This window comes from Pyrus communis, chromosome 8 (genome assembly GCF_041283825.1).
Source record: "Pyrus communis isolate YQ-2024b chromosome 8, ASM4128382v1, whole genome shotgun sequence".
Taxonomy (NCBI): Eukaryota; Viridiplantae; Streptophyta; class Magnoliopsida; order Rosales; family Rosaceae; genus Pyrus; species Pyrus communis.
In genome coordinates, this window is record NC_142572.1 from 21873820 (window position 1) to 21897885 (window position 24066).

The following is a 24066-nucleotide window of genomic DNA, read 5'->3' on the forward strand; positions in this document are numbered from 1 at the left end:
TAGGGGAAAAATGTATTAAAATCATTCTAATTGTTGACTTGCATTGTATTTTATTACCATTTAAGTATTTTCTTCATACAAGCTATACAAGAAATCCAATACACTAAGACCTGAATATTAATTTTTTCAGTGTACTCGGAATATGATTTGATATTTCAAGTATTATAATATAAGTTGTTGAATTTTTTAGTTTTAAATATTCAACAACTTGTATTATTATGCTTGATGCACCAGCTGTGTTTCCAACCTACTAAAAACATATATAGTTGTCACATCACGCCCCGGGCAGGACCACTTCCCGGGCCCAACTCCACCGTAACACGATATTGTCCGCTTTGAGCCCCGACCACACCTTCACGGTTTTGTTTCTGGGAACTCAGACGAGAACTTCCTAATGGGTCACCCATCCTGGGAATGCTCTCGCGCGCTACTCGCTTAACTTCAGAGTTCCCATGGAACTCGAAGCCAGTGAGCTCCCAAAAGGCCTCGTGCTAAGTAGAGATGGGAATATACATATAAGGATCACTCCCCTGGGCGATGTGGGATGTTACAATCCACCTCCCTTAGGGGCCCAACATCCTCGTCGGCACACTTCCCGCCAGGAATTGGCTCTGATACCATATTGTCACATACCGCCCCGGGGCAGATCACTTCCCAGGCCCCCTCCACCACCGTAGCACGATATTGTCTGTTTTGGGCTTACCATTCCCTCACAGTTTTATTTTTGGGAACTCACGAGTAGCTTCCCAATGGGTCACCCATCATAGAATTGCTCTAACCCCCTTCTCGCTTAACTTCGGAGTTCCTACGGAACCCGAAGCCAGTGAGCTCCCAAAAGGTCTCGTGTTAGGTAGGGATGAGAATATACATATAAGGATCACTCCTCTAGGCGATGTGGGATGTCACAATCCACCCCTTTGGGGGCCCGACGTCCTCGTCGGCACACACGCGACCAGGGTTAGGCTCTTATACCAATCTGACACACTCCACCACCGTAGCACAATATTGTCCGCTTTGGGCCCCGACCACGCCTTCACGGTTTTGTTTTTAGAAACTCACACGAGAACTTCCCAATGGGTCACCCATCCTGGGAGTGCTCTCACGCGCTACTCGCTTAACTTCGGAGTTCCCATGGAACCCAAAGCCAGTGAGCTCCCAAAAGGCCTCATGCTAGGTAGAGATGAGAATATACATATAAGGATCACTCTCCTAGGCAATGTGGGATGTTATAATAGTCATTATTTACCTTAATTCATTTGTGACCGGTAGATTGCCTTGTTGAATACTAATTTTTCTTCAACCTCAAGCGTGTTGGGTTCAACTTTCACTCATCTTATTAGTGTAGCTTATAATAGTAATATGGGAAACATGTATTAAAATCATTCTAATTGTTGACTTGCATTGTATTTTATTACCATTTAAGTATTTTCTTCATACAAGCTATACAAGAAATCCAATACACAAAAACCTGAATATTAATTTTTTTTTATTAAGAATATTATAATCACTTTGATTCATTAACCTTAGTGTGTCATTTACTGATATATACAAAATCAAGTAATGTGTATTTTTCATTTTACAATCATAATCTAATACTTGAAACCAACAAATTAGTTATTACAAGGAGTAGTCGATAAGTGTCTCAACTCAAACAAGATATGGTAATTACTAGAACTTCTCATCTGAGGTTCTTTTTGACATGAGTCCTCGTATTAATCTATGATAAATTAAGCTATCAATTTAAATAATCTTTGTTATACTGAAACATAATAATTTTGTGCAGTGATTAAAGTAAAAAAAAAGTTCTCGTGTGAAACCTTCCGTCTTTTTCCTCTACCGTCTATCTCCTCCCCATTCCCTTCCTCTCTCCATCTCTCTTTCGATTGTTCACTCCCCTTCTCTCCTCATGAGTTTTTTGTTTTTTCCTTTTCGCGTATGAAAAAGAGAGAGGAACCTGTTTCAAAATTTTCACCATTAGAAAATTTCATATGAAAAAGAGTTTACGCGTTCAAGAAGAAGAGTATCCCAATTTTCGAAAGCACACAATCTCAATTATTTCTTGTGCTTTGTAACTAATTGAGTTTGAATATTATTTATAAAAGATTTGATGAAATTGGATTTGTAAAGTTATTACAGTTTTATGCAATTGGATTTGTTGGGTTTAGATATTCGATGATGATACTAGGTTTTCCATATATAAAAGATTTGACATGACGTGAAATCTTCTTATCACTTTTTATTTTATCAATTAGTATTTTGTTTTCGTGTGACATGAATTATTTAAGTTGAAAATTTCATCTACCGTAAGATTAATTTGAAAAATCGTATGAAAAAGTTTTTCACATGTCTTCAAAATGAAAACCTTAGGAGAGCACCGACCTAATTAATAAATCAAATTACAAAGACATTAACAAATTTAATTTTATAAACAAACGTGAAAAGTCTTTGGCGCAGTTGTTGGTACAGTGGGGGTTGAATTATTTATTTGTTTTTGGAGTGCACGTTTCTCTCGTTAAATGGTTTTCGTCGTCATTAGTGGATTGTGACTTCCCTGTCCCCTCTGCATGTTTATCTCCTGCGCGCCCTCTTCCTCCCAACAGATCCTCTTTGTATCATTTTTGTGAGGATTCTGAAAATTTGTAAATTGTATTCGTTCATCGTACATTGTGAGACAAAAATCTTCAGAATCCTCACAAAGAGGATCCGACAAGAATCCGTACTCCTCTTCCTCGGTCAGGTGGCGCCAACGCCCGGGGACACTTTCAGTTAGGATGCATTCGGAGTGCGTTTCTAATGTCATCGGACCCAGCCAGCCAGTCACCCGGAACTCATGCCGAGATCTCTCTCTCGAAGCCACGCAGCTTTCATGCAAAAATTTCTGGGAACACCTCCCCGGTAGCAATAGCATTTACTGACATCGGACTTTTTTTACCGTCGAGTAACTTTTATTTTTGTATGTAATTTCTTATCTATCCTTTCTTTTCAAGTGATAACAAAAAAAAAACAAAAAAAGTAATTCTTCACTTTATTCAACAATTAACGGCCATTAATATTTAAATATAGACCTTAATGATCAACAGTTACAAGATTATGTATTGTTCTAGAAAAAAAGATTATGTATTCTTAAATCAAGAGTAATGATAGGTAGACTATCTTTTTAAATCATATTAAATCAAATGATGTGATAGTTGATGATTGAATTTCATTTTTAATGATTTAAAGAAAGAATTTAAACATCAACCACCACATCATAATAGAGAAAAATAGCACTTTGACGAATGCATAATGACTTTTGAAATGCAAATAACATCTCATCTTATATAACATTTATCAACAGTGTAGATATTAAGTAACATATTCATGTTAAACAATTGATTTATTTAATATTTTTGGATATCTAAACGATATCTGATTTAAATGATTTTTGTGATGATGGTTTTCATAAGATTGAACATTTTCAATTATGAAATTTCTAAAGTGAAGATACAGTTTCGATTATCCCCCAAAGAAGAATGCAAATATTATTCCATATGTTATAACACTTGCTTTATAAACATCTTTGGTTGTTATTGTCTTAATTTCTCGTATTCCAACCATTCTCTCGCCTTTTCCGACCTTCAATCCTCAAACCATCTGTAATCTCTGTCATCTTATCTAGCTTTTTATTTACAAGCTATGATAAAAGATGAACTCGACTATGCTGGATCATCGCAACAAAAAGATTATGGGAAACAAGTATGTCATCTTTGGCAAAAAAGGTAATGTGTAATTTATGTTTTGGAATGTAGAACATTTGGTTACAATTTACAAATATTTGATTGGGTATCATTTGGTTTGTGCCATTCTAGCCTTTCCCAAAAACCTAAAATTTAAAATTTCAGCCCTTTACCTATTTTAGCTCTGTCTAAAAACCTAAACATTAAAATTAGAAACCCATTTGTCGATCTTTCTGTCAAATCTAGCTTAATTGCGGTAGGTGGCTGTCGCATAGCCCTTAAGTGGGTGCCTATACAATTTTTTTAGAACATTGCTTGTAAGGAGTCTTTTGCAAATCAAATCCCTCTTATCGAAAAAGGATCATCTCCTGAGCTCAGAATAAGGATTCTCCTGACCAGCCTATATGGGCCGTTCAAACTTAATCCAACGATTGCAATTATTATAATATTTAAAGAATCTTCCTATTTGGAGTCGTTAGATTAAATTTGAACGGCTCAGATAGGTTGGTCAGGAGGTTCCTCGTCCTGAGCCAAGGAGAGGATCCTCTTCCCCTCTTATCTAAGCTCTTTTATCTAGTATATTGTGACTCATTCTTTACTATTCTAGCATCAATCCCGTGACACTTGAAAGTTCCTCACCAAAAGGCTCAATTGGACGTCGTTTAAGAATAATTAAAAACACATTCATATTTACAAGCGATTTTGACAACATTTAACATAAAAGCTTAATAGTGTTTATAAGGCTTGTTTAGAAAGTGCTTTTAAAATGACTAACCGTTTTTTTTTGTGAAAATATTTTTTAAACCAATTATTCATAGAAACGCAAGCAAATCCTGGAAAAGTACTAGAAGCAACGATTATGTGCTTCTTTCAAAGCACTTTTGAAAAATATATTTTTGGGTTTGCAAAGCACTTAAAGTGCTTAATGCAAGAAGCACCGATTATGTGCTTATTCAAAGAAGCACTCAAAGTACATTGAGACTCAAAAATATTATTTCTAAAAATGCTTTAAGTCATTTTAAAATCACATCTAACCAATTATGAACAAAATGTACTTTTCACACCCTAATCTTTTTACACTACCGCATATACCTCAAAATAATAGCTTAATTTCACACTTTAAAATATGTTTTTAAGTTAAAATATTATATATTAATATTTTGAGGAGAAAAAAAAAGTTGTTATTAGTTTAGTTTTATATTAAAGTAAATTGCAGCAATGATCTTTCAACTTTAATCAAATTAAAGCAATGATCTTTCAACTAAAAATTCATTGTCATTGATCTCTCAACTCATCAAAACATGTAACTATGGTTATTTTCGTAAAGTCCATCAAAATTCTGTCAAAATGAGTTATGTTGGAATGACCATTGCTACAATTGGGTTAAAGTTTAGGGATCATTGCTCTAATTGAGTTAGGGTTGAGGAACAATTCCTCCAACTGAATTAAAGCTAAAGGGTCATTAATACAATTTTTCTTATTTGATTTTTCATATTTGCCCTTTGATTTAGCCTCACATGCATGACATGTGACTCATTTTGACGGAAGTTCTAACAGAATTGACGAAAATAATCATAGATGAGTTGATGGACTAATAATAATGAATTTTTAATTAAGAGACCATCAGTACAATTTATTTTTATCATCATCACCATCATCATTGTCGTCATAATTTGTTAACAAAAAGTAAAACAAAAATCTTTCACCATGAAGAACATGTGCGGCTATGCCGTATTTTAACAGAATTAAAAAAGATTAAAAATCCAATGAAAGTTAAAAATGGAAAAGTAAATATTATCTCAGCCTCTACACACTCTACGTGGCACGGCATCTCAATCTCCCATGAACAATTTCCCACCACTCTCCCACCACCACCACCTCCACCACCAAAGTTTCCCGTTTCCGGAAACGGAAACAACAACCCACCCTCCCTCCTCCTCTCACCACCTTCGTCCCCACCAAGGAATTTAATTTCCTCTCCCCTTCCCAATGCGGAGGAATAACACACCCAACTCCCACCCAAATTAGATGTTCCTTGCTCCGATTCCTTTTCCTAATCCCATTGGCATCGGAATCTCCCAGATTATTCCCCTCGAATCCGATTCCCTCTTATCATCCATCCCATTCCCTCCTCTTCCCAAATGCCTATTTAAAACCGCCATGCGTGTTCCCAAGAAACCCGTTTTCTTCTGCCTCTCTCTGTTTTCTCCCGACCTTTCCGCTGCCTCCCCTTCCTCTCTCTCTCCCCGCTTCCGCTCTCGCTCTCCGGGTAAACGAAAAGGCATTCACACGATAGGTCCGTTCCAGTTTTCGTCCTCGTTTTTTCTTTCAAAAATTTCAAATCTTTAGCCATTTTTTGAGCTTTTGAGGCGTGAGTTTTGCGAGGGCTGTGTCTGCATTTACGTGTCGCTGGTGGGTTTTTGTTGGTTTGGGATTTTACCTTGTTATCTGGCGTGAAGCTTTTTAGAAGTTCGTAGGAGGAGAGGGCTGTAAGTATTGGGAGGTTTGAACAGCGAGAAACGAACGAGAGCGCAAAAAGCACAGAGCTTTTCTTTTAATTTTGAGAAAACTGGAAATTTTAGGTCTCTCTTGGAGCGGCGCTGGGAGGATTCGTGGAGTCGGAACTTAACCTGGTGCACTGTGCGCTCACTTTTGTCTGGCACTTGGGGTAAGTTTCCCGAATCCCGGGTTCTCTGTTCGTAGAAATGGGGTTTTCTTCTTCTGGTTTGTTCCTTCTTCGTTTTCATTTTCCGACAGAAAATGGGGTTTCTGTAAGAAAATGATTACCGAAATGGGTCAGGTCAAGAATGATGAAAAAATGAGGACTTTCGAGCTGTTTTATTGAAAAGTACTGTATACAATCATAATCTGAAGCTGTTAATGTATATATAGAGCATCATGCTTTAGTTGAATGCAAATGTCATCGTTTTCAATCACCATTAGAAGCTTTAATTTTTGCTCCACTGCTTTAATCTAACAGGAGGTTATCAATTGCATGCCAGCCATTCGATGGAAAAGGGCCACGAGACTGCTGTAGGAGGTGACAAGCCATCACATTTTGCAAATATGGGCTCGACGGATGGTGCTCAAAAACCATGTGTGTGGTCATCTCCCAAAGGAGGGTGTAAAATAGACTTAAGAAAGCAGATTTTCTGCAACAGATCGTTGAATATGAAGAATATTGTCGCGGTAGGATTTGATATGGATTACACATTGGCACAGTACAAGCCGGAAACCTTTGAGTCTCTTGCATACGATGGAACTATCCGAAAGTTGGTGTATGATCTAGGATACCCTCGTGAGGTTCGTCTGTTCTATCCTTTGTTCTTTCCATTTCAGGAAGACATTATGTTGCGAACATGTCATATCTTATTTTGGTTTCATGTTGCAATTAACCCAGTAGCGTTTTCTTTCTTTAGTGCCTTATAATTTCAACACTTAGTAAACATCATTGCTACCATTTTAAAATATGTGCGATTCATAAAATGTTGATTAACAATAATTACCTGGTGCAGTTGCTGAATTGGTCCTTCGATTGGACATATATGGTCAGAGGGTTGGTTCTGGATAAGAAGAGAGGCAACATCTTGAAGGTGATCCCGTTGATTATGGTTTTTTGATGTTTTATGTGGTCATTCCAGGTTAGGTTGGATTTCTATTCTTTATTGCTTTGCGAATCTCTGTGTGAATACTTGTATTACATGGATGTGCAGATGGATCGACATAAGTATGTGAAAGTTGCTTACCATGGATTCAAAGAGTTATCTAAGGAAGATAAAGTTAACACCTATGGAAATACATTAATACGGGATTCCTTTGACGAGCCAGATTATATTATCATTGATACCCTCTTTGCTCTAGCTGAAGCTTACATGTTTGCCCAACTGGTTGACTTCAAAGACAAAAATCCAGGAAAAATCCCAGAGGGTGTTGAGTAAGAATATGACTTGCTCCGTGGTCCATGGATGGTAAAATTCTTTTATATCAATATTTATTTTGTTTTTTTCTTTTCAGTTATGCTGTTATGTACAAGGATGTTCGAGCTGCTGTTGATTTGTGCCACCGTGATGGAACTTTAAAGCAAATGGTGGCAAAAGACCCTCAGCGGTAAGGATAAACATTGTGTATTAGTTTCACATAATGTATAAATCAATAATTGAATGGTAAAACAATCTTACTTGGTCTTCATGATTAATGCTACAAGGTATATTAATGAGGATACCTCCATAGTTCCGATGCTCAAAATGCTGAGAGATTCTGGCCGTGCTACATTCCTAGTGACAAACAGGTATTTGTGCTTCTTTTATTTCTGTTTAATTAAATTTGAGAATTTATATATGTTTTTGCTGATAATCTATAACACACGTTTTTCTTATAAAAAAATTTACGCCTTACAGTTTATGGGACTACACAAACATTGTGATGAATTTCCTATGCGAGTCGCGTACAGTGGATGGTAGTAGAAAATGCAATTTCGACTGGCTTAAATACTTTGATGTTGTCATCAGTGGCAGGTCATGATTTTTCCTTTCCTCTAAGCGTTCTTTGTTGCTATTCTTTACCATATATCACTACTTTATTAATTCCTTAATTGGAGAATGCTAATCTGGATTTCAATTGCCCTACCCTTCGACATGGTGTAGGTTTTTATGAGTTATGCTGTTTATCCTTATGTTCACCATCTCTGAATTTGCCAAGCATTTGCCATGTACCGCCTATGTCATAGTTACTATCATTTTACTAACCATTAGAAGTGGTTACCTATGCAGTGCAAAGCCAAGCTTCTTTCATGATGGTAACCGTGCTAATCTGTTTGAGGTAGAACTCGAGTCGGGGATGCTAATCAATACTGATAATGGTTCTCCTATGGCTCAGGTTGGTATGCTAATGTTGATAACGCATTGTATGCCACATTATACACTTGTATCCTCTTATTTTATCCAGTTTTATTAATTAATTTCATATTCCAAAAGGTTGGAAGTTCTTCACCTGCACCTATGTTATCGTTGAAGGGACAGAAGAAGGCTTGTAGAGTTTTCCAGGTACTCTTTTAAATATTTAGTGCATTATAGGATCATATTAATAGCTTTATCTGAATAATTTATTTTCTATAACAACAACATTCCGTTTTTCTGATTATTGTGTTAATTATTTCAACTTGAGTAATAGTGCCCTTGACATTGTTTCAGGGAGGCAGCGTTGGCCATCTTCATAAACTGCTTTCAATTGAGTCAAGCTCACAGGTGAATTATTCTTTCCTGGAAGTACGTCAGTTGCAAGAAAAACCGATGTTACCAACAAACTTGGGTCTAATATTTTACACATTTTTCATAGGTTCTTTATGTTGGTGACCATATATATGGAGATATTTTGCGCAGCAAAAAGGTTCTTGGTACTGAATCTTCTAATTTCCTTTGTTTTTCCGATATTCAGTTATCTGTGTCACTTCTTTAAACAATGTGCGTGTTTTCTTTCTTCTACGTTGCTTCCCCAAATGTGATCATATTTTCCCTAATTTCTTGTCTTTATGGATAGGGTGGAGAACAATGCTTGTCGTTCCAGAGCTAGAGAGGGAGGTTGAACTCCTATGGGAATTGAGAGATACCCGCAAGGTCTTTCTAAAACTTCCTGTGAAACTACTGTTTTTTTTTTTTTAATGTAGTATCATGATCAACAAGCTAACTTGTATGCTGGTTCATACAGCAACTTCGATTGTTGAGGAATGAACGTGATTTGATTGAAGACAAAATACATCATCTAAAGTGGTCTCTCAAGTCAGTGTTCATCTAGAATTCTATAGTGCTTTTATTTATTAAATTTTTAATTGTGAGCGAAAATTTACACAGAAATGCTATTGCCCTTATCAGATATGACGATTTCAGTACTGTGGAGAAGCAAAAATTATCTTCTGAATGCAATGCTTTGGAGGTAAGCCTGTTAAACTTGCCGAGTAAAGTTTATTTCAGCTTCTTAAATATGTTGCTCAACAGTTGTGAAATTCGTATTTTTGCTTCTTAATGGCTTGATTTTATAGTTTCAAAGAGATCAAGTGCGTTTCGCCCATCAACAGGCTCAACGTGAATCTCACCAAATGGTAGTGATTCTCCTGTCCAACATGAAACATGCTTCCTAGTTCTGAGGCTTTAGTCCAGTGGTATATGAGTTCGGTTTCAAGAATGTTGACTTGTGGTTTACTTACAAATGCAGTTTCATAAGATTTGGGGGCAACTCATGAAGACTGGCTATCAGAACTCCCGCTTTGCCCATCAGGTGCGGTGTAAAATGGCATTGACCTTCAAAAAAAAACATACATTCTTACTTAAGCCGTTTTCTCTAAGATGGCTTCAATTGGAACTGTGTTTTCATGATGCAGGTCGAGAGATTTGCCTGCCTTTATACTAGCCAGGTTTCCAACTTGAGTCTCTACTCGCCCGACAAATACTACAGGCCGAGCGAAGACTACATGCCCCATGAATTCGATATTCTTCCCCTGTGAAGCATGTTTGCTTCGTGATAAGAAGACGCGAGCATTTATGGATGATCTAGGTGAGCTGCAAATGATTTGCCCCAATAGAGAACTGTAAATTAAGTGCTTAAAAGCCCTTTACTTTTCTTTGCCCCATATGTGGTACAAACTTTTCTGCATTCGGAATGAAATGTTTCTTGCATATTATGACTATCCTCCGATTCGCTTTGATTTTTTTCTCTCGAGATGATCTAGGTTGTTAAGGACTTGTTTGGAAGTGTATTATGCAAAAGCATTTGGAAGTGCTTTTCTAGAAAGTGGTTCTCTGACATAGATGCACTTTTATGTTTGGCTATTTAGCTAAAATAGCCCTGAGATTGGCACATCTCTTCAATTTGCTCATTGACAACGAAAATGGATAGAAGTGGTTCTTGAGTATGTTGACTATGAATCATTTTGGTCATGTGAATGACTACGTGATCACCCTTTTAAGGGTATTTCTGATATTGACAGATTTTTTTTTACGGAAAAGGGTATTTTTGATATTGATGGATTTTTTACGAAAAAAATTAAAATGATGTACAGTAGACAAACTCAGGGACTTTTATCAATTTTCATTGTCGAGAACTAAAGAAAGGTGTTATGCCAAAATGTTTTTAAGTGCTCTTGTATGTCAAAAAAGTGCTTCCGGAAACAGTGCAAATGCTTTTGTATCTGTTGAAGTTTGAATTTTGACAACCACGAAAATTCTTGTAATAGATTTATTACCAATTTCCAATCTGTAACAAATTCATACTCCACTCGTGGGATCTTTTATAAAGCATCTGTCACTGAGCTTTGCGGCTTGTTTTCTTCAATTTAACAAGCTTAGCATACCAATAACAATCTGGCTCAACTTTTAGACCAACTTCACCAGGCATTTCCAATCCGCCAGATAGCTCGTAATCTTTATCCGGCATCGTCGTCGAGCTTAACGCAGAATCGCAGATGCAGAGCTTAACGCAGATACTGGTGGTCTGTGTGAAGACTACGTCGTTGTTCTTCAAATCTAATGTTCATCTTGTCGCTCGAGATCTTGTATTTCAATTGGCTCAGGGAATATTTCACTTGATAACCTTTTGTGTGATGCAGAGGATTCCCGTTTTAAGCCACTGATACTCTCTCTGCTCGTGTGGCCAGGAGCGGTGGCGCTCTCTGATGAGCTCTGCCGCCAGCTACCAAAGAAAGCAGTGCTCCAGGATCTTCTCGATGAAGCTGTTCGCAGCCTTGCAGAGCTGGAACTCTCTTCCCTCACCACCTTTAGAGGGTTTTCCAATGCTTTAAGGATGTATTTCATCGGGGGACGCTTAGACGGCTTGGGGTTGAGGCAGGACCTGGCCACGATTGCCATGGCCCAAACTTCTTCCAATAGATCTTCATCTACTATCAGAGATGGGTCAACAATCTTATTCAACAGTTCCTTGTCATATATGCTGATGAAGCGCACCGTGTGATCCAACAACTCCCTTGTAGTGGAATCATCAGATTTGCTGATGCCAAGCTTACCCGTTACAAGCTCAAGCAAAACCTTCCCGAAACAGTATACATCATATGAGCAAGCAGCTGATGCTGAAGCTGTCCACGCAGAAAGAAACGAAAACTAATTAATCTATTGAACGAGAAATATAAGGACCCAAGACTTGAGAGGTTTAACTGGGAAGGGAGATATGAGGAACGAAATTTTCAGAAAAAAAGTTTCAAGTAGATTTACGTACCATAAGGGCTTTGTTCCAAGGTTCTGCATAAGACAGAACGGAAACTGTGATTATGCTTCTCATATATTATCCACGACTGAAGTATAATTTGATGAAAAATGCTAAAGATCACATATGTTATGCATGCAGGGCTACTCATAAGGAACACTTACTGTTGTTTCCGCAACAATCTCGTGATCACATTTGGGTTACCATCCCCTTCTTGCACACGGACCTCACTCCAGCTTCCAAGCCGGACCTCAAATTTATCATCGAGAAGTATACTGCTTGCTTGAACATCTCTTAAACAACCAAAAATAAACTTTCAATCGCTTGTCAACTAACTAAAATTAGCAAAATACAACACAATTAAGCATGAAGTAAAAAACTATAGTCAGTCTGGGAACTACAGTCTCGAACGAAAGGTACCAAGTGGTGTAACCATAAACTATCAACCACAACGCTTACTTTGCCTTCGGTTTCAGTAGTTGTATTTGTAACCATTCACTATCATTATGAAATCTTTATTTTGATAGACTAAGCAGGTTTATTAGACATAAATGACTCGAGCCAAAAAATACTGCATTTTATTAGTACGAGGACTCAAAATCACTATAATTCATGAACAATGGCTATAAGATGTGAGAATAGCTGAAAGCAAGATAAGGAATACCTGTGAACGAGCGGTGGGCTGCATTCATGATGTAGGTAAGCTAAGATTTCAGCAGCTCCAATTGCAATTTTTAATCTTGTAATCCAATCCAGGGACTGTAAATTGCCATCTCCTAAGTTGGTAACCCTGTGCAAGGAACTAGCCAAGTCTCCATTTGGCATGTATTTGTAAACCAGAAGCTTCTCGCTCTCATGCTCCAAGCAGTGACCCAAAAGTGGCACCAATCTCGTATGTGAAACCTTGCTGAATAAATCCATTTCTATCGTGTATGATTCTTTCTTTACGGAATGCAAATTTACCCTTTTGATAACTACAGGGTTTCCACTCGCCAAGGATCCTCGGTATATGTCTCCAGAGTGTCCATGTTTTATAAGATTTGCTTCACTGAAAGCAGAAGTGGACTGGAGAATCTGCTCATACGTAAATGAATCTCCTCGACCTGATGCATCAATGAGATCTTTGGGGAGTGCAGGGTCATCTCCTTCTGGAACAGGCCCAACATTTGCACTTCCACGTTGATTTGTGCCTTTATTGCACATTTTCAGGAGCACTACCAGAACCAGTACCAAAATCACAATGAAGCCGAGTCCACCAAATATCCCAACCAATATAAATGTTAATCTGTTCTTGCTCTTTGATTCAGGTTCTAGGAAAGGTGGCTGAGCAGGTTCTAGGGCCCCAAAATCATCAAAAATTAAATTTCTCTCTTCATAAAACTGCCTACAATCCTGCAAACTCCTTTGATTTGGTACAATCTGTAGGCAATTTCCAGTAAGAGTATCATTGCTTTGACTATCTTCTAATACCTTGCCTTGGAAAAAATTATCAGACAAATCGACTGAGACAAATTTCCCAACAGGAAAAGTAAGATTTCCATATAACAGATTATGAGAAAGGTTGAACACAGCGCCACTAACACTAGCATTTGAACCCAGGCTCGGTAGAGTTCCCGTAAAATTGTTGCGGGATACATCGAGAAATCGCAAACTGGGAAGTGACCACAAGGCACCAGGAAGAGCACCATCAAATTTATTCCGACTCAGAACCAGAACTTCCAGCTGAACAAGACTCGAAAACAAACCCTCCGGCAATGGACCTTCGAGAGCATTATCTCCAATCCTCATCCTCATCAAACTCCTCAACCCTCTCAGCTCCACAGGCAATGCCCCAGACAAAGTGTTCTTGCTAAGATCAAGCTCAACCAACCGGGAAAGGTTACTAAACTGAACCGGAATCGAATCGGTGAGACTATTATCAGACAAGTCCAAGAACTCAAGCCTTGAAAGGGTTCCCAAACCTGGTGGAACCGACCCATATAAGAAATTTGAAGAAAGGTCAAGACTTTCAAGCTTTCCAAGATTGGCAAAGCCAGAAGGTATGGACCCAGTAATCGCATTCCTCGAAAGATCAAGAATTTCCAACTCTGTTATGTTTATCAACGCAGAAGGTAAAATCCCAGTAATATCATTGCCAGATAAAAACAAAGAAGTAAGATTTTTCAAATTACCAAGCGACTGGGGAATAGAACCAATGACTGACGCAGACCTAAGGTCGAGCACCTGGAGTGCACCAAGTCTTTGGCCAAACCAGTCGGGTATGGACCCAGGAAGCGCGAACCCGGAGGCGTTGAAAGAAGCCAAGAGGGTTATATTAGCCAGTGAATCGACGGAGAACCGGGGGTTTTGCCGGCCCACTCGGGTTCGCCTCAAACCGGACAAGGTAATTCCAGTGACTCGGCCGTTCTTGCTGCATGTGACTCCGGTCCAGGATGAACATGGGTCGGCCCTTTTGGGCCAGTTTTTGCTTCTGAGACCCAACGAAGACCGGAGCTCCAGTAACGCCGACAGCTCCATTTCGGAGCTCAAAGAACCCTGCTGCGCAAAACCACTCTGAATCACGAACAAGATTAACGCTATGGCAAAGGCGCCGACTTGGGCTCTCGCCCCCATTGCCGTTTTAGTTACAGATAACAACTTCATGGTCGTCAATGGAAATTCTTCTCCGTCGTGGTCTCCACCATTTCTTTGAAAATTCTTCTTTTCTCCACCAAGATTAAAAATTTCAGCAACTCAAGAAAACCCACCAACCAAAATTGCGAACTTCAAAGACCCGACAAACAAAACTGACAATTAAGAGTACCCTGCGAATAGAGAGTGGGTTTGAAACTTTGAAGGAGGAGGAGGTAGAACATTTAATGAGAGAGAGAAGCAGTGAGGAGTGTGCCCGCTCAACCAACCGCCGAGGCTTTGTCTATGTCTTTGTATTGTGGAGTCACTTTCAGAGCCACCGGAAGCATTAATGAAGCCATGTTCAGTTATGGCTTTCTGGTGGTGTGGTTGAAAATATTGAAATTTTGATATTTAGTTTTTGGAAAGAAAAATGCCAAGACACTCTCTTGGATACTCTATATCATCTCATATTTTTATCAAATATTTTATAATACTGATACGATAATTGATGTTATGAAATTATTGTGATTAACTTGAAAAAAATGGTAAGGATATTCTCTTAAAAATGAGACACTCTATAGATTTTTTACTGTTTAACGTTAATTTTGGTACCAACATTATATATTAGAGTAAATTGTAACAATAATTCCTCAACTTTAATCAAATTTGAGCAATAGTCTCTCAACTAAAAATTCATTACTATTGGTCCTTGAACTCATCAAAATATGAAGGTATGATCATTTTCGTTAACATTATCAAAATTTTGTCAAAATAAGTTATGTTAAAAGGATTTTTGCTACAATTGGAGTCCCTCAACTCATCAAAACTTATAGCTATGATCATTTTCGTCAACTTCGTTAGAATTTTGTCAAAGTAAGTTGGAATGACTATTTCTACAATTGTGTTAAAGTTGAGAAATTATTGCTCTAATTAAGTTAAAGTTGATGGATCATTTCTTCAGTTGGATTAAAGTTGAGGGATCAATGGTAATTGATGGTTAGTTGAAGAATCATAACTGCACGTTTTGATGTGTTGAGGGATCAATAGTAATAGATTTTTAGTTGAGAGACCATTGCTCCAGTTGAGTTAAAAATAAGGGACCATTGCTGCAATTTACTCTATATAGTATTATGAAAAATATGAGGTGCCTGACACTCCATATTGAGAAATGCTAAGGAGACTCCACCTCATATTTTAAACATGATATTTTATAATATTTTACATAAAAATTAACATTAAATTGTGAGACGATAGAAAATCTATAAAAATTACACTTTGAGATTATTCTTCATATTTCTCTTTCTCTAATTAATATTTTGGATCTTTGTAGTTTAGCGTGTTTGGATTAGAGAGGATCACATCACATTTTTATTAAACAGACCATCATCTTTTTCTTTTTAGCACGTCTTTGCCTTTGATTTTTCTTTTCTCTTTTTCCATATGGAATTATTGGCACCTTTAGCCTCATGTCACATACTTCCACAAAAAATTTGGCCAGAATGATAGTGATACCTAATTTTTTTGTTCCAAATTCAATTAAGATAAGCTCAGATAAGTCATTTTCTTATGAAAAAGTTTAATTAATGTCGCTTTCTTTTGAATTTGGATGAATAATTCAAGTTTGAAACTTCTTTTAATGTTGTAAATAAAATGTCGGTATTACCAGTATGATATAGTACTTTACGAATTTCACCGAAGAACAAAATATGACACTATGTTGACCTTGATTTTTTTTTTTAAATCTTTATTTGTTTAAGGATGATCTTTGTGTTTTTCTTGAGTTACTCATGCAAGTTTTTCATATTTTTTTTTAAAAAAAAAAAGTAAGTTCATCTAATTAACAACCAAATAAAATTATATATGTTTTTTTGGAAACAAAAAGTTTGAGAAGAGATTGACTTCTCTCCGCATATTCACAATCTCGAATTGGATGGACTTACGTAAAAGTACATATGTTGCTAATTATTGACTCACATAATTAGATAAGAATTTGGGCAAGTATCAAGATATTATCCCCAAATAAGTACCTAACTATTAGTTAATTGGTGAGAGACCAAGACTTTTTTAACACGTACACTGAATAACTCTTGACTGGTCCTCAACTTGAACCAAAGTAGAGTTAAATGATTATTCTAAGGACTTTTATGTGCTTTTGATGATCATTCATGTGAAGAAAAATGCTAATGGAGGGACTTTGTTAACAATGAGATTCTTCATAAATTCTCTATCACCTCATATTTTTACCACATATTTTATAATGTTGGTATGAGAATTGACGCCAAATTATGAGGTAATAGATAATCTATGAAGAATCCCTCAAAGATGAGACTGACTACGTCAAACATTCCTCTTTCTACTTATGACTCTCGCACAGATAGACATGGCAGCCCGAAATTGATTCATAGGGCAGCCCAGCACCTTCCCTTCCCTTTAATAAGGGGAGTGATATCCACACATCCTTTTTACTTTTCACATACCCTTCTAATTTTCGATCGTCGGATCAGATGAAATAAAGAAGATAAACGGACAAAAATTAACAAGAGGTGTGTGAGAATTAAAAAATAATGTGTGAATAGCACACCCCTTTAATAATTGTGATCAAGAGCACACACTGACCCACTAATCATCATCTCATCTGGTTAGAAGAAAAGAAAAAAAAGGAGCTTTCTTCCCATTCCAAATCTTAGCATTCCTCTTCATGTAAATTAATTTATCAAAGTAATGATGTGAAGAAAATAAAATTCAAAGTGGAATACTATAAATTTCCTTGTGGCCACAAATGGATTTAGAAAAGTTCGATGGCGGCCAACAATTATATTCTTAGTCAAATGTTAACTCCAAAAATGCAAAAATTATGAATTGTCCGGTCAAAATATGAAATGGGCAAATAATAAAGCGATGGGAGTTACATAAAGGCCAAAAGCAAGTCCCCCACTCCCACGAACAAAAACAACGACTTTGTGGGAAAATAATTGGGACCTACGTGGCATTTTTATTCACGAAGTCCGACGTTGACCGGACAGCCTCCGCGTCAAAACCATCACAAAATGAAATTTCATAGTTATCGGCATTTTGTCTTTTAATATTTGTCATGTCAAATATCTCCTTAAAAAAAAACAATAATTAGCTATTTAAAGATAAGTAGAAACTCTAACTCGAAACTCTCGTGTTCGAATGGCAGATCTTCGTGCTTGTGTTCGAACTGTTCATATTATGAATTACTATGTAAAGATCATCTCTGCAAAAAATGAATTAAAACTAAAGTCGTCTAGTTAATCTGTTGTAACAAATACATAAATGGTTCATAATGCTTTTGCTAATCCCGCTCATATGTTTTTATAGAATACTAAATGACCTTAATTTTAATTGATCTTTTTTTGAAGATGTGACGTTTATAAAATGATTTATAATATGAACGATTATGGTCATAAAAACAAAGTTATATGAATCAACAATAAATAATTTTGTGTAGGAACTCTTATTTATTCTCTGAGTAGCCAAAAATTATTCTCAAAAATTGCAGACCATATCCTTTGTATGATGTCACACAAATGGTTTTCCCGCAACAAAGTTTAGCCACGTATTATTCTCAAAAATTGTAGACCATATCCTTTATACGATGTCGCACAAATGGTTTTCTCACGACAAAGTTTAGCCAAGTATTATTCTCAAAAAATTGTAGACCATATCCTTTGTACGATGTTGCACAAATGGTTTTATGTCGTGCAAATGGTTTTTCCGCGACAAAGTTTATTGCAACCGTTAAAAAATAAAAAATTCTTACTTTTGATGTGTGACACGTGAATACAGGGTTTTTTTTTTTTTTTTTTTAAATTATCCTCTGACCCACCACCATCCCACTATCTCTCCTCTGCTCTTTCCTCTTCAAAAACTCCAAGCACACCATACAATTGGGGTGAATTCGATTTCAACCGGTTCATTTTTTGCTTAAATCATATTGAATTATTGTTCGATTCAATTTGGTTTGATTTTTCTTTAGGTTTTTTTGGTTCAATTTGACATTGGTGAGGACCCAAAATTGCCTTTATCTCCTACCACTAGGCTATTTTGCCTCACGAAACCTTTTTTAGTATTTTTGCCTATTTCCTTGAAACTTTCTTTGGAGATACTCTTAAATTGTGACATTACAAGCCATGAAAAAATAAAAAATAAATAAAAAAAGGAAAAAGTTCCCACCATGGATAATAGGGATATTTGGAAGTTTATCTAAATTAACTAAAAGCGTTTTTATAGTGTTTGGCAAAGAAAATTAAAAGTACGTAGGCTTGTTAGTCGAAATGTCCCTTGAAACTGGTTTTGTTTCACTTTGCCTCTTGAAATTGACGTTTTCAACTCTTTTGTCTCACTTTACCCACTTTCGTTAATGGATTGTTAAATTTAAGGGTATTTTAGACATTTCAATTTTTATACATTTATTTACCTCTAGCCTACATACTAAACAAGTTTCAATTTTATTTATGACAAGTCTAATTCAAACACATAAATTTTGGGTATTTTTAAAAATAAATTATTTAATCAATAGAAAATTTTCGAGCAACAAAATCATTGTATTAACGAAAATAAGGGTTACATTTGTTCGTAGAGTCATTTCACTTGCAAGACATCCATGTATTGGCTTGAAACTTTGCAATTGAAAAATATTCATTACAACAAAATCATTATACCATTAAGCTATCCTATCCAAAATACTTCCCAAACCAAAAAAATCATTTAAAGCAAATGTGCACACTTAATCATTATACCATTAAGCTATCCTATCCAAAATACTTCCCAAACCAAAAAAATCATTTAAAGCAAATGTGCACACTTTGAACAAGCTCATGCCTAGTGGAATCAATGCTTAACAATGTGAAAATTTTTTTGTTTCAAATTGTGCACATTTGCTTTAAATGATTTTTTTGGGTTTGGGAAGTATTTTGGATAGGATAACTTAATGGTATTAAGATTTTGTTGTAATGAATATTTTGCAATTGCAAAGTCTCGAGCCAATATATAGATGTCTTGCAAGTAAAATGACTCTATAAACAAATGCAACCTTTATTTTGGATGATACAATGATTTTGTTGCTATAATTTATTTTTAAAAAATGTCCAAATTAATGTGTTTGAATTAGAGTTGTCAAAAACAAAATTGCGACTTGTCTAGTGTGGGGCTAAATGTAAATAAATGTGTAAAACTGAAATGTCTAAAATACCCTTAAATTTATCAGTCCATTAATAGAAGTGGATAAAGTGAGACAAAACCAAATTCAAGGAGTAAATTGAAACTCAATAACATTTTTAAGACTAATAAGCCAAGTACTTATATAGAATTAAAAAAAATACACAAAATACTTTCTAAAAGAAGCATCTGTTTGTGTGCTTCGTGAATGAAGCACATCATCAAATATATATATATATATATATATAATTTTTTTTTTTTTTTCAGTTAGGGCCAACCAAGTAAAAGAAAAACAGGCAGGCCAACCAAAAAAAAAGAGAGCCCAATAGTCATGATTTGTGTTGGCTTTTTAGTTGGCCATTTTTTTTGTCGTCTTCTTTTTTTTGTTTTGTTTTTGTTTTTGTTTGTTTGTTTTTTTTGTTTTTTTTTTTTTTTAAGTTGGCCATTTTCAGTTGCCCATTTTGTCAGTAATATGAAAAGGTAAAAAAAATATGTATTTCTATACTCACTATTTCTTGAGTAAATGATTTAGACGAACACAGAACACTCATATACACTCTGATGGATTCTCAGTTAACTTCATATACATTCCTGAAAGATTTTTAGTTAACTTAGTACTACGGTCTAGTAGTATTCTTTTTCATTTGTGAGTAAGAAGCCTTAGGTTCGATTCTCTCAAAGACGAATTTGAACCACATTATTGCTAACCCATTATGAGCTTAAACTCATTCCCTCTCCCTTAGTTTAGATAATATAGTCTGTTAAAAAAAATAAAATAAAAAACCAATAGCAGGTTTTTTCAGGATTATTACATAGATGCTACAAAAAATGCTTAATTTAACCCCTTTAACCCATTGGGAACCGGTATACACCGGATGTATACGTAAGTTGCTCTCTTTCTTTACAAGGCAATATTTAGAATGAGATTCTTCGTCTATGACTTTCATAATAACATCATATTCTTGTATACTTAAATAGAAAGAAGAATTCAGTTTACATTGTGATTTGTTAGTTGCAAAACATTTTCCTATACCAACGATATGTCTATATTAAACTACGGGAATGAAGATTCACACACAAAACGTTGGATACAAGGGCAAATGCTCGCTATTGTTGTTACTATCTTAATTTTCAATAATTATACGTAGTATTCTTTTTTGGGGCTAATAAATTCTACCATGGGGAATTGGGAACACATATATTCTTAAGTGATTTTCCACGGTACTCCATTATATGAGAACTCTCGAAGTTTTAACTGTTAAATTATTAATTAAAAATACAAAAATTAAGATCTAATAATTAAAATATATAAAATATTTTATACTCCGGAATACCTTAGCTAAATTTTTTAATAAAGTTGTATGCATGGTTTTTCTAACTTTCTATCAAATCAGTCAAATGGAGAATATATGTCTTTCTGCTTATATGTCAAGATATGCATATCGTATCACCTGGTTCTGATGGTTTCTTTATATATTCTCAATATTTCAGCAACTAGATCAACCAATTGGCTTCTCCTTTTTATCAAAAGATATACATAAGCTTTTGGTATGCAAAGCTGAAGCTGTTAAGGCCAATATCCAACTTGTGAGGAGGGACAGATGCATATGCAGAAAGAATAAATTAAAAGGGTGTTCTAATGCAAAAGCCATTGATGGACATGCAGCAGGACAATATAGAGGGCAACTTTATAGTGGAATAATGATCAGCACCATTGATAAGGATTCTAAATATAGCCATTCATCGGTCACATTTGTTATATTATGTCACCTTCTATATACCAAATAGTAGTAGTTTTTGGCCTCAACAAAGCTAGCGCTAGCTACTACGTATCGAGAAATTCTATTATACAACAATGTATGTCAGACGTCAATTTTTCTAAGCCAATGACTAGGAATTCTACTATACAACAGTGTATGTCATACACCACTTTTTTTACACAAGTTTTACAAGGCCCGCTCTATATTGTATTTCAGTGATCTGAACCGTCTATCTTTTAGAACATCATTGATAAAAGATTAGACAAATCCAAAATTATTAAGGCATTCATTTGTCGTGAAGAAAATTGACGAATACGGTTCTACAAAGAAACCCTAACCTTAATCCAAGGTCATATGATTTCAGATTTCGGTGATTTTTGGTAGACATAAGCTTTAAGAAAAAAACCTAAAAGATAAAGGATTTGGATTGCTGAAATACATTACAGAGTGGACCCTATAAAAACTGGTTTGAAAAAAAATGGTGTCACAAATCCGTCCCCAATATATACATAATTTGTGCGCCTAATAGATGGTTTTGCTTGTTGAGAGGTCTAGATCAAGGACTTTCTCTCCTCAAATAAAAATGGATGGAAGTTGGTTCTCCATTGCCCTCAGCAATGTCTAATCGAAACAATCTATATATTCGGTATCCAGTCCTTGGTCTTCGAAGAATCCATCGATCGAAACGCATCCGCCTGCGCCGGCGCATGATGACTATGGAAATGTGGAGACCAAAGGTGATGAGGCTCCAACTTGCAACTGAGGGCCACCAGAAAAAAGGAAAACTAGTACTGTCAAGTGTCTAAGCTTTTGAAATTGAAGGAAAGGCAGGCAGCAGGCATCCATGGATATAAATTAAATTCTTTCATCGATCGGACGTGGATTATGATAAGGATTCCAATCATATATATATAACATCAGAATTTCAAATATATATATACCTGAACAAAAAAAAGTTGCATGAGTCTTATTCGGTGCGCATATATGATATATCCAAAGCCAATTGCATCAAAAAGAAGATAAAAAAAAGATAAAAATACAAGTATACAAGTATACATTTTACATTATAGCAGAAAGAGACAGCTGCAATTGCATCAAAAAGAAGATAAAAATACAAGTATACATTTTACATTACTTGATAAGATATTTTGGCTTATGTATGTAGTTTACAAAGGTTTTAATGTTTACTTATTTTTCCATAAAAATGAAAGATTATTGACTTCATTGAGAGTGATATAATAAGCCAAGAATCCAGGGTTTGAAACCCTCATTTAAAAGGGTGACCCCAAGGCAACAAGGTTTCCCGCTTTGCGATGGTAGGAGGGAAACGTCTATCGTACGCACTCTTATCTTTGCTTTGCAAATAGACTGTTTGCACGACTCGAAACCCTCATTTGTAACAAAGGAAATGTATATACGCCTGTTTAGTATCCATCAGATTTGTTTTATCATACGAATGGGATCTCTTGAACTTAAATGATAGAAAGAAGAAATGTTTGCTTTCAAGACAGCTGCAGTACTGTAACAACTAGTTATCAGGAAATTGGATGCATAATAATTTAGGCAACTATACTTGATCCAATTGTGCTAACTAAACTGGGAATTAGAATCATAATTCACTAACAACTATATATATATATATATATAGAGAGAGAGAATTGTTATTAGCACTCCAAAAATTTCATTCTACACTCCTCACAAGTGTATTTTTCTTTCTAATTATAGAAAGTTTGGAGTGCCAAATAAGATTTTTGGAGCGCTAATAACAATTCCTTATATATATATAGATATCTACACTCTTCACAAGTGTATTTTTCTTTCTAATTATAGAAAGTTTGGAATGCCAAATGAGATTTTTGGAATGTTAATAACAATTCCTTATATATATATATATATTTATGTGTATATATATAGACATATTCTGCACTGGACTTGTAAGTTGCAACTATTTTACCCCATGGCAGTGCTTGGCTATTTAGGTTGACACCAGCCCAGATATATTATGATTAGGTGATTCTCAAAAATCAAGTCATACAAAAGCAATTGCGAATTGTCTTCGAGCTTGTTTGGATGTGCTTTTAAAATGACCGAAAACGCTTTTAGTGAAAATATTTTTGAAAACAATTCTTAGTAAAATGCTAATAAATCTTGAAAAAGTATTTAAAGTGTTTTCTGAAAGAAGCACATAACTGGTGCTTCTCGTAAAAAACATTTAAAGTGTTTTTGGAACCCAAAAACATTTTCTCTAAAAACATTTTCTCTAAAAACACTTTCAGTCATGTTAAAAGCATATCTAAACAAGCTCTTAATTACTGGTTTAGTAAGAGGAGAGTACAATACTTACAGCTATACTTTGCTCTCAAAATAGTTGAAACGCACCAAATTCTGCAGAGTATTCTGCATTACGGTCTCTAATTTTGTCAAAATTAAAAAGTTGACGAAGTTAAATTGTTTTTAAATTACAAGAGTTAAATCGCGATAACCGAAACTATAAACGCTCAAATTACAAGGACTAATTAAAGTAATAATCTGTGTTCTATTTATTTGGGTATATATTCACTTATTTGGGGTTTAGAATAGTAGTACGG

The 24066-nt window shown here is 35.7% G+C and overlaps 2 protein-coding genes across 5 annotated transcripts; one reads left to right on the forward strand and one right to left on the reverse strand.

The window, feature by feature from the left end:
* The first annotated feature begins 5518 nt into the window (after nt 1–5518).
* LOC137717830 (uncharacterized) lies at nt 5519–10395 on the forward strand. Of its 4 annotated transcripts, none has more exons than XM_068457315.2 (17): nt 5519–6384; nt 6697–7019; nt 7232–7309; nt 7430–7650; nt 7731–7823; nt 7921–8004; nt 8114–8230; nt 8486–8591; nt 8690–8758; nt 8906–8959; nt 9051–9108; nt 9252–9328; nt 9420–9490; nt 9584–9644; nt 9751–9810; nt 9924–9986; nt 10090–10395. In XM_068457315.2, exons 2-17 carry the CDS (start codon nt 6726–6728, stop codon nt 10210–10212), a joined length of 1629 nt encoding a protein of 542 aa, XP_068313416.2. In that variant the 5' UTR covers nt 5519–6384; nt 6697–6725; the 3' UTR covers nt 10213–10395. The 4 variants fall into 4 exon arrangements, with proteins under 4 accessions (XP_068313416.2, XP_068313417.2, XP_068313415.2 ...); XM_068457316.2 differs by having other exon boundaries at nt 5536–6384; nt 6719–7019; XM_068457314.2 differs by having other exon boundaries at nt 5536–6012.
* A 516-nt stretch (nt 10396–10911) lies between these two features.
* On the reverse strand, nt 10912–15029 carry LOC137717829 (putative LRR receptor-like serine/threonine-protein kinase At2g16250). Its single transcript, XM_068457312.2, has 4 exons — nt 12589–15029; nt 12089–12217; nt 11937–11959; nt 10912–11796 (listed from the first exon to the last, which is right to left on the reverse strand). Exons 1-4 carry the CDS (start codon nt 14565–14567, stop codon nt 11231–11233), a joined length of 2697 nt encoding a protein of 898 aa, XP_068313413.2. The 5' UTR covers nt 14568–15029; the 3' UTR covers nt 10912–11230.
* Between the last annotated feature and the right edge of the window lie 9037 nt (nt 15030–24066).

Coding starts and splice junctions, on each gene's coding strand:
- LOC137717830 (XM_068457314.2), top strand. CDS start 5,745: ATGTTCCTTGCTCCGATTCCTTTTCCTAATCCCATTGGCATCGGAATC. Junction 6,013..6,696: donor AAAAGGCATTCACACGATAG/GTCCGTTCCAGT, acceptor TTAATCTAACAG/GAGGTTATCAATTGCATGCC. Junction 8,759..8,905: donor AGGCTTGTAGAGTTTTCCAG/GTACTCTTTTAA, acceptor ACATTGTTTCAG/GGAGGCAGCGTTGGCCATCT.
- LOC137717829 (XM_068457312.2), bottom strand. CDS start 14,567: ATGAAGTTGTTATCTGTAACTAAAACGGCAATGGGGGCGAGAGCCCAA. Junction 11,960..12,088: donor AGATTGTTGCGGAAACAACA/GTAAGTGTTCCT, acceptor TGTCTTATGCAG/AACCTTGGAACAAAGCCCTT. Junction 11,797..11,936: donor CTTGGAACAAAGCCCTTATG/GTACGTAAATCT, acceptor CTGCGTGGACAG/CTTCAGCATCAGCTGCTTGC.